The following is an 11,333-nucleotide window of genomic DNA, read 5'->3' as shown; positions in this document are numbered from 1 at the left end:
TGAGAAAATACAATATCATCATCAGTGCGTGATCATGAGCGAAACTGAAGATCGTATAGCCAAATTCCAACGAAACTAAGGCTTCTCGATCACCGAACACAATTCCCCATAAAATCATAGATCACACACGTCGCTGAGTGGAGTTTCGAGTGTATAATTTCGTGCAAAATATCGGTTTTCATAATCTGTATATTAATATGAGTATTATGATTTCTTATCGTATGACGCCCACACACGAATTTTCTGTAGGGTTTCAGAGAGTTTGAGATGAGCCAGATGTGAATAGAGGAATGTGATGGTAAATTAAGACTCGGGAAACATATGGCAGACAAAATTTGGAGTATCTTCTGTTTTTAATTTCAAATATATTCGTTATAGCAGAAAACTAATGACAATCAGTGAAAATCTGAATATTGGGAAGAAAGAAGTAATAATTTTACATTTTCACAGGATTTACCCGAAGTGCATAAGAGATTCAAAAGTTCATAAAGGGTGTTTTTTTTAGAGCTATAGAACTTTAAATTGCAATAAAACAACGATGGATTATTCGATTGACATGAATTTTATTCATCCGCAAGATAATATTGTAGCAATACATTTTAAATATGATTTCTGGCATATGACCGCCACGGCTGGCTCGGATGTAGTCCAATCTGGACGTCCAATTTTCGATGACTTTTTCCAACATTTGTCGTATATCGGCAATAACACGGCGAATATTATCTTCCAAATGGTCAAGGGTTTGTGGCTTATCCGCATAGACCAATGACTTTACATAGCCCCACAGAAAGTAGTCTAGCGGTGTTAAATCACAAGATCTTGGAGGCCAATACACAGGTCCAAAACGTGAAATTAGGCGGTCACCAAACGTGTCTTTCAATAAATCGATTGTGGCACGAGCTGTGTGACATGTTGCGCCGTCTTGTTGGAACCACAGCTCCTGGACATCATGGTTGTTCAATTCAGGAATGAAAAAGTTAGTAATCATGGCTCTACACCGATCACCATTGACTGTAACGTTCTGGCCATCATCGTTTTTGAAGAACTACGGACCAATGATTCCACCAGCCCATAAAGCGCACCAAACAGTCAGTTTTTCTGGATGTAACGGTGTTTCGACATACACTTGAGGATTAGCTTCACTCCAAATGCGGCAGTTTTGTTTGTTGACGTAGCCATTCAACCAGAAGTGCGCTTCATCACTAAACAAAATAAAATGGACGTAGTGCGCGATACGTATTCCGCACAGAACCATTATTTTCGAAATGAAATTGCACTATTTGCAAGCATTGTTCAGGCGTGAATCTATTTATGATGAATTGCCAAACCAAACTGAGAATAAGTCACTTGACAGCTGTTAAATCGGTCGCCATCTTGAACAGTAATGCCAACTTTAAGTTATACACCTCGAAAAAAAACACCCGTTATTATAACTAACATTCTTGATTGAACCAGTCCATCAGAACAAGATTTTGAATTCATCATCCAAAAGCACCATGTTATTTTCAATATGAATAATCATGATTTTGCAAGGAGTTGGTTTCATAATTCGAAAATAAAAATTCTTGGACTAAAAACTGTTTAATAAATTGAACCACCAACTTAACTGTAAATTCCAATAATCAGATATCATCCTAATGCAACTTCCCGTGAAGGTTAAACCGTCCTCAGGATCCGAAAAAAAACGCATGTAAGGAAATATGTTTAACATAGGCACATTCCCAAGGATGCTACATTCATTGCGCCATAGAAACTTGATAGAAAATATGATATCCTGTGACGACATTCCATTTTTTGCAACTACTTGTCATAGGATATGGATCTGCTGACAAAAGAGTCTTCTCCGTTTCATAGCTTCACGGTTTCTGATGTTTAGTTCGAGTGTTTGTCATTTATAGTTAATGCATCTTGTTTTATCGAAGATATAGGAATGGAAAATATTTGTTGGTTTTTGACCCAATTAAACAGGGTTAAAACTATTCATAGGGCACTGAAGGGATATCGAAAACCGTTAGAAATACTGGGTGGCTTGAATTACAAAAAAGTTGCGTTATTTAGGGATTATTTTGTTGGTGTGAAGAGATCTAAAATATCTCCAATGATTCCCGAGATATCTCGAAAAAACTGAAAATCGAGATTTTCTTTTTTTTCTGTAGAACTCATTTGTTTCCGGAGATAACTTCAGGAAATTCGGTTTGAAGCCATTATGCAACATAGATATTTTAATGGTGTCGTCAGATTATGTCCGTTTGGTTCTCCTTTCAAAGTTCATACAGAATTCTAATGACTCTCAGGACAACGGTCAGATGACGATAAAGAATATCTGTGTGAGTTGAGAAATGACGTCTTAAGTCTCCTCAAAACTTTCGTTTTCCAGAAACAGTTTGTTTTCGAAATTTGGGAGAAATTTAAAATGGTACTTACTATGGCTGGGAATCATGAATGAATGATTTGAATATTCGAATATTCATTGAATGAATATTCGAATAATTGCATTTTGAATTATTCGAATATTCGAATATTCAGTGAATAGTTGTGTATTCACTGAATAGTTGAATAATCAATGACTACTTGTCTATTCATGAATAATCAGTGAATAGTTGAGTATTCACTGATTATACAGTGAAAAGTTTTCTATTCAGTGACTAGTTGGATATTTATGAATCATTTGTGAGGTTACGAATGAAAGTTTTAATGATCACTTAACACACTATTAAGAAATGATTAAAATAATGGCCAAGCTGCTGAGACACGTTTTATTAATATTAAAATAACTGGAAATTACATCTATTGATAGATAGATACAATTGAATTAAAATTATTAATTTAATAGTAGAAACGATCCAAAGAAAAAATAATATAATTGGGATGTCATCAATGAAAAAATATAAAATGGAATTCAAGATTCTAAAATATGAATTTAGCAATAAAAAGTTTTAATGATAATATAAGATTCTACATTCGAAATCTAATGCCGTCTTTTTAATCGATTGCAGAGTTTTGGTTTCCTATTCCGTATGCATTGCCATTTCTAGACATTACTCTATTTCATTGGTCTAATATTGCTTGATTCTGAATTGCGAACCGACGAATCTTTCTATTCTTTCAAATCTGAGGTTTTAAAATGTACACACATCAACTGGAGTAACATCCTTCTCTAACAAGACTGAATCAGTAAAACAAGTTTTTTGAAAATTTCGTATAATCGAACACGAAGTGTATTCTTGAAGGATTAAATGTTCTCAAAATCCGCTTGATTATTCTTTTTGTACCTGTAGACCTGTAATGGGTCTATGTAGATTGTATTGTCCCAGCAAAGGTTTTACTGCGTCTATTTAAGGATCTATTGTATTTTGTACGTTGTCATGTAATAAAAATAATTTCTGCATTTACCAAACGACAATTTGATTATAAAAATATGACAATTTGTTCGGTAAAACGTAAAACCAGGGTAGTACTGAACTATAATTGTAGCGGTAGTGCAGCCTTTTGCAAAATTCAATGACATTTCACTGAGCTTGACTTTTATTTTTTTTTTAGACAAACGTCCAATTACGTTACTGTGGAAATGATCGCAATATGGGACGAAACACCAAAACGATTATACCACGTCGTCAAGAGTATATTCACTCATCAAAACGCTAGTATTTTATTGGTTCATTAAAACGTTAGTTTAATCACTGAATATTGACTGAATATTCATTGAGTAATCATTGACTAATCATTGAATATTCATTGAATAATAACTGAATAATCAATGAATACTCGTTGAATATTCAACGAATAATCAAGCATGAATATTTGTTTGAATTAATTATTCATGTTACAAAGCTCAAAATAAGATGCTTTAAGAACTTTAAGTTGTTAAAGGCCGGAGAGAATTAAAGTGGACTGATTGGACCTCAATCCTCGAGATTTCCGCTGAAAATTCAATAATAGCGAATAGGACCCCTCACAAATCAATAAATTAAATAAATATTGAAACAAAACCAACGATTTGCGACTTACCCTTAAAAGGATGGTTCTGCTGCTGCTTGAAGGGCCCTTCTTTCTGGAGATGAACACAACACTATGTCCTTTGGTGTGTATTCACGAACTATAGCGGCTTGATCACAAGTTAAATAGTTGAAATGCGTCCAAACTTTTGGAAAATAGCGAAAATAGCGAAAATAGAAAAAAATAGAATTTATCTGCGTGGCGGTTTTTTAAGAATTGTCTTCCTGTCTTCTGCTTAACCACTACGCACATGCGCCAACAAAAAAGGTAGCTGTACGCAACTCGTTGGCAGAATATTCAAAACTTGAATTTAAAAATAAAGAAAAAACTTGTGAGAAGTCCCTCATAATGAAAAAACAAACAATACATTCTCGTATATATTTCGTGATTACGAAACATACTCCCGCCTCCAAAGGCGACTGTAATGAGCCTTTTGCTCTTAAAATTAATAATTAATTAAAAAATTAAATCTCTACAAGGTGGAGATATAATGCAAAATTTAATACCCACGAATAATAAAAAAAGAAAAAATGTAGCATATGCTTGTTCAGCAGATATCATTTGTGTTGAAAATTATTCAACAGGCAAAGGACATAATTTGTTCAGAGGTCGTTTTATAGTACCCGACTTGGTTTTAACATCAGCAACTCGTGCAACACCATCTAAACCCGGTGTAAGCTTGAGTATTCGTCCCATATCCCATTTTAAAGGAGACAGGTTATCATTTTTTATTAAAACTAAAGAACCTTCCTTTGGCATATGAGAAGATTTTAACCATTTATTTCTTTGCTGGAGAGTATGCAAATATTCGTTTTTCCACCTACGCCAAAAGTGTTGTTGCATTTGTTGAATAAGTTGCCACCGTTTCAAGTGGCTTATATTTATGTCCTGATAATTTTCATCCGGAACAGAACCTAATGGTTCCAAGGTTAAAAAATGTCCCGGAGTTAATACCGCTAAATCATTCGGGTCTGAGCTCATCGGAGTAAGAGGGCGAGAATTGAGTACCGCCTCAATTTGTACTAAGAGCGTATAAAACTCTTCATAGCTCAATACTTGATCACCTATCACTCTTTTGAGGTGAGTTTTTACTGACCGTACGCCCGCTTCCCATAATCCGCCCATGTGAGGGGCATTACCTGGCAGAAAATGATGAGTGATTAACTCACATTCAGCGCATTTTTTAGCTAAAGCTACTAGCTCCCTATTAGCACCGACGAAATTTGTCCCACGGTCAGAGTATAAATGTGAACATTTTCCACGTCGTGCCACAAATCTGCGTAGGGCAGCTATAAACACGTCACTACTCATGTCGGACGCCAATTCTAGGTGAATCGCCTTGGTGGACATACACACAAAAACGCAGACATAAGCCTTAGAAGATTTAACTCCTCGGTGCCTACTCATTGTGACTAGAAAGGGACCGCAAAAATCTACTCCTGAGTGAGAAAACGGTTTGGCTGGAGAGATTCTGATATTCGGTAAATTTCCCATTATTGGTTGCGACGTAACAGGGTTTGTTTTCCAACATTTTAAGCATTTTGATAGGACTGAGCGTATAGCCCTTCGTGCAGATAAAATCCAATAATTTTGCGAAATTAAAAAATGAAGCGTTCCTGATCCTGCATGCAGATATTTTTTGTGGTAGAAATCAATTAATAATTCAACAAGTCTGCACCGCTGGGGCAATAATACCGGATGCCTTTTATCAAAAGATAATTTTGAATAAGTGAGTCTACCGCCAACTCTTATGATTCCTCGAGAATCTATAAATGCATTTAATTTCTTAAAAGGTTTAGGGAAAATTTTTGTTTCAAATATTTCATTGAAATATAACTGTTGGGTTCTCTTAATAAATGTCAAGGTAGCACGATTTAATTCCCATAGGGATAAAGCATGATCTTTATGTATATGCTCAGTGGAGCGAAAAACGAATCGTAAAACATAGCACAAGATACGTTGAAGAACAGAAAAATTTGAATATTTTATCAATAAATCGTCAATAAAATGTTTTTCTTCAAATGCTAATAAAACAGACTTTCGAAGTTCTTCTTGCGTTTCGAAATTATTAACGATATCGAACTTCTGGTGGATGGAACGGAGATGTTTAGGTCCTTGAAACCATACTTCATTAGTGATGATTTCCGAGGGAAACATACCACGTGAAGCTAGGTCCGCAGGATTTTCTGTGGATCGGACATGTGACCAGGATGAAGCAGGTACCCTTTCTTGTATGAAAGAAACCCTGTTTCCAACGAAAACCTGCCATCTGTGGGGTGACGAATTCAACCAGGCTAGTACAATTTCAGAATCGGTGTAAGCGTGAATGGAATCGAAACAAATCTTATCGCGGTAAGTGATTGTAACCCATTGTAAAACTTTCGCCAAAAGTACTGCACCGCATAGTTCCAATCGAGGAATACTTAATTTTTTGGAACAAGGGGCCACTTTAGATTTACTACATAAAAAAAATGTATTAATAGTTTCAACACTGTCTGTGACTCTACAATAAATAACAGCACTGTAACCTCGTTCACTAGCATCACAGAACCCATGTAATTGTGCAATACAATGTTGAGGAATATTTATAAAGCGCGGAATACGTAAGTTGGACAATAATGTCAATTCATTCTTATATTTTGTCCAAACTCGTAATATTTCATCAGGCGGACATTCATCCCACTCCAATTTTGCTAACCACATCTTTTGGATCAGGTATTTGCACAAAAAAGTAATAGGTGCAAGAAACCCTAGAGGGTCAAATATTCTGGCCAGCTCGGACAGAATATTGCGTTTGGTACAACTGCGATCAATTGTTTCAACGTTGAATTGAAAGGAGTCATTTTTTGGTTCCCAAATGAGTCCCAATATCTTGATTGAACAATTATCTTGCAAATCAAGTGAATGCGTGCCTGAAGATATCTGATCTGCAGGTATGCTAGACAAAAATTCAGCACTGTTACTAGACCACTTGCGAAGGTGAAATCCACCCTTATTCAAAATATCATTTATATTGTCTTTGAGTTTTAAAGCGTTTTCTAGAGAATCACCACCGCTACAAACGTCGTCTATGTAAGTCTCCTCAATTAACGCAACCGAGGCTGAAGGCATATTTCTACCTTCATCTTCTACTAATTGGTGAATGGTTCGCATCGCCAGATATGGGGCACAATTGAAGCCAAAACATAATGTTTTTATACGTAAATCTAATAATTTTTCATTAGGGGAAAAGCGGAAAATTAAACGCTGATAATCTGTGTATGAAGGATCTACCAAAATTTGGCGATACATCTGCTTTATATCTGCAGTGAAACATACTGAGTGTAACCGGAATTTCAATAATATTGTGCTTATGTCATTCTGTAACTTATTACCAATAAATAAACAATCGTTAAGTGATTTATTATTGGGCATTTTTGCGGAAGCGTTAAAAACAATACGCAACTTCGTAGTGGCATGATCTGGTCGTAGAACGGCGTGATGGGGTAAATAGAAAAAGTTTGTATTTTCTTGTGGTGGATCAACAATTTCCATTTGTGACAATTGGAGATATTCTTTAATTACAGAACAATATTGTTCATGTAAATTAGGTTGGCGTAGAAGACGCCTTTCTAAAGCGAGAAAACGTTGAATTGCTATCGTACGACTTTGTGGAAAAGCTGGATTCAGTTCTTTAAATGGAAGAGGAACAGTATATCTTCCAGAAGGTGAGCGAGAAACGTTATTTTTGAAAATATCCTCGCAAGTGTTATGCATATCTAAATTAATTCCAGGTACAGTTTCAATTTCGAAAAACATTCTCATTGTATCGTCCAAATTATTTTCTGAAAGTGTACTAATAAAAGAATTGCATTTTATTTCTACTGGGCTTTTCTCAATTTTTCCAAGTAAAACATACCCAAAAATGGTGCGAAGCGCGTTTGGACCTCCATCTTTTCCATAAATGAGGTCATTTGATAGAATATGTGCGAATATATCTGATCCTAATAAAACATCGATTTCATTAGGAATATAATAATGCGGATCAGCGAGAGGTAAACCGAGTAAATATTTCCAAGATTTGGAATCTAAAGGATAAGCGGGTATTTTGTCACATATTTTGGGCAAAATAAGGGCGTCAACAGTTAAACAAATATCAAAATTCCCAATGGGATTCAAAAAAAGTTGAGCAATCCCATTGTTCGCAACTTGAGTATTGCCGATGCCGTTAATGACTACGTCTGAATTAATTTTCGGAAGATTCAAAACGTTAAAACTTTTTTGCGATATAATCGAAATTTCTGAACCAGAATCCAGTAACGCACGAAATTTCTTGTGCGTACCATCACGAGCTCGCACTTCAATCAATGCAGTACCCAGCATAACAGTACGGGATCGTTGTTGAGCAGCGAACGAATTATTATTATCGAACGCAATCGAAGAAGATGCAGCAATGTCAGCACCGGGCGTCGCCGTTTCATTCCGGTATCGATTCGAATTTATAGGAACAGATTTTTCAAAATGTTCATTTTCAAAATGCAAAGTTGTATGATGTTTTCTGCTTCCACATTTTCGGCATGATGACTTTGATTTACATTTATTCAACATATGCATTTCACTCAAACAAGCAAAACAAAGAAATTTACTCTTGGCGTATGAAAACCGGTCGCGGGGCGTTTTATTCAAATATTGTTCACAATTGTAGAGATGATGATTTTCATTACATAATAAACACTGTGCGGCTTTAGAATCTCGGCGTGCAAGAAAATTATTTGAAGATTTATTTGCTAATGGTTTAGTGGATCTAGAAATGGGTTTTTGAGTATTGCTTCCAGAAATATTGTTCAAACCATTGCAGTACCTTTCAAGAAATTCAAACAAAGTTTTATATTCCGGAATTTCTGTTGAACCGTATTCATTCTCAAAAGCTCTAGCAGTATCAGGATCAAGTCGGGATAATAACATATGAGTCAGGACAAAATCACATTTGATATCTACGTTCATATTTTTCAAACTTTGTAAATTTATAGAGAAAGTGTCCAATAGTTTGCGGAGTAAAAAAGGATTTTCAGTTTTTAAAGGAGCGAAGTTTTCAATAGGAAGCCAATAAGCTCGAGCTTGGGCTCGGGGATTTGTGAAACGTTTTATCAAGGTATCATAAGCTGACTGGTAGTTTTCATTAGTTGCTTTGAGGTGTTTGATAAGATCTAATGGCGTACCATTTAGCGAAGAGATCAAATAATTAAATTTCTCAACTGGTTTGAGATTTGAATTTGAATGAACTAAGGCATCAAACATATCTTTGTATGCAGGAAATTCTCTAATATCGCCTGAAAACCGTTTCAAATCAATTTGAGGTAATCTCACGTGCGCAATTTCAGAAATGGTTTTATCTGCGGCAACAGTCGCATTCAAAGGAGACATTGCATCGTTTTCAAATAATTCGGCATAAATCGATTTGACATCATAAAACATTTCAAGAAACTTACGCTTGAGATCATCTTCTGCGTTCAAATCTGAGTCTTTATCAGCTGATAACAAAGATAGGATGCCACTATGATATTTTTGAAATTCTTCATTCAGAAAATCAAGAGAAGTATAACGAACTTTGAATTTCGTTTGTAGCTTGTGATCCTTTTTAACTGATATAGCTAAATTGTTAATTATTTCCATCTCCTTTACACAACTCTGTCTCAGAGCGACCTGTTTACGAAATTTATCAGACATTTTTAGAAGTTTGTATCAATAATAAAAGGAGTGAATTCAATACGCAACTATAATATTGTGTTTGTAAACAATGCGAACCTCTGAACAAATATTAACCTGAAACTAGTTTGACAATGACTGCTGAAAATATGACGTTGAAGGATGACTACTGATAACGGCTGAACTGAGCATATGATTTCAGGAGATAAATTATCTTCAAGATGGTCGAATTTATAATGAATTAAATCGAATTTTCAGGAAATGAAAAATTTTCGAAATTTTGCGGTAAATCAAAACGAATGTACTGAATAATATATTAAATTCATTCAAAATGTTATTTCGAAGCGATTGGCCTGAAATGACCAGCAAAAAGAGATGTAATTCAATTTTGAAAAAAAATGAAAATTGGTATTTAGAGTATATTTCCAACAAAAATCAAAGAGAACGAAGGGCCTTAATATCCGGCTCGAAGGACCATGTTACAAAGCTCAAAATAAGATGCTTTAAGAACTTTAAGTTGTTAAAGGCCGGAGAGAATTAAAGTGGACTGATTGGACCTCAATCCTCGAGATTTCCGCTGAAAATTCAATAATAGCGAATAGGACCCCTCACAAATCAATAAATTAAATAAATATTGAAACAAAACCAACGATTTGCGACTTACCCTTAAAAGGATGGTTCTGCTGCTGCTTGAAGGGCCCTTCTTTCTGGAGATGAACACAACACTATGTCCTTTGGTGTGTATTCACGAACTATAGCGGCTTGATCACAAGTTAAATAGTTGAAATGCGTCCAAACTTTTGGAAAATAGCGAAAATAGCGAAAATAGAAAAAAATAGAATTTATCTGCGTGGCGGTTTTTTAAGAATTGTCTTCCTGTCTTCTGCTTAACCACCACGCACATGCGCCAACAAAAAAGGTAGCTGTACGCAACTCGTTGGCAGAATATTCAAAACTTGAATTTAAAAATAAAGAAAAAACTTGTGAGAAGTCCCTCATAATGAAAAAACAAACAATACATTCTCGTATATATTTCGTGATTACGAAACAATTCAAATAATCGAATAAATTTAAGAATGAATATTCAAATACAAAAAGGCCAAAAAGTCCCAGCCCTAGTATTTACTTTCAAATCCGTCAACAGATTTTTGTGGTTTTTGGTTTGTAAAGAACAACTCCTTCAGTCCAGGTTTAATTCTTCCCTAAGGGAAAATAATATGTTAACGTGCAAGAATTACAAGTATTATACTGACATTATAATAGACCTATTAGTCGTATATAAATATTTTTTCATTTAGATCACTCAACATCCCTGGGAGATTCCTTGTAATGTCACAACTTAAGCTCAACAAAAGGAACAGCGATTATGATAATAATGCTTTTCATGCCGTTGTACACTCTTTATCCCAATGAATTTCTATTATCCGAGGAAATAACCAATGATCTATTAAAACATTGTTTCAAACTGCATGATTTATTCAAATGCGACCAGATAAAATCACGAATGTAATTGATGAATCGCATACAGTGAACTGTTATGCATGACAAATTATTCCTTTCTCGAAAGAAAGAAGATGCGAATTATTAGCTAATGCTAAACTTTCATAGAGTTCTTCATTAAATCGCGGTACCGCATCTAATTATGTGAAATA

General features: G+C 35.1%; 1 protein-coding gene across 1 annotated transcript; it reads right to left on the bottom strand.

The window, feature by feature from the left end:
• Positions 1-4,569: 4,569 nt before the first annotated feature.
• On the bottom strand, positions 4,570-5,403 carry LOC123683144. The gene has a single exon (XM_045622042.1). It carries the CDS (start codon positions 5,401-5,403, stop codon positions 4,570-4,572), a length of 834 nt encoding a protein of 277 aa, XP_045477998.1.
• Between the last annotated feature and the right edge of the window lie 5,930 nt (positions 5,404-11,333).

The sequence above is a fragment of the Harmonia axyridis genome, chromosome 6, assembly GCF_914767665.1.
Source record: "Harmonia axyridis chromosome 6, icHarAxyr1.1, whole genome shotgun sequence".
Lineage (NCBI taxonomy): Eukaryota > Metazoa > Arthropoda > Insecta > Coleoptera > Coccinellidae > Harmonia > Harmonia axyridis.
The sequence above is the reverse complement of the archived record's forward strand: the minus strand, read 5'-3'. Positions and strand labels throughout refer to the sequence as shown.

What these genes read in the sequence shown, in the direction of transcription:
- LOC123683144 (XM_045622042.1), bottom strand. Translation starts at nt 5,403, where the DNA reads ATGAGTAGGCACCGAGGAGTTAAATCTTCTAAGGCTTATGTCTGCGTT.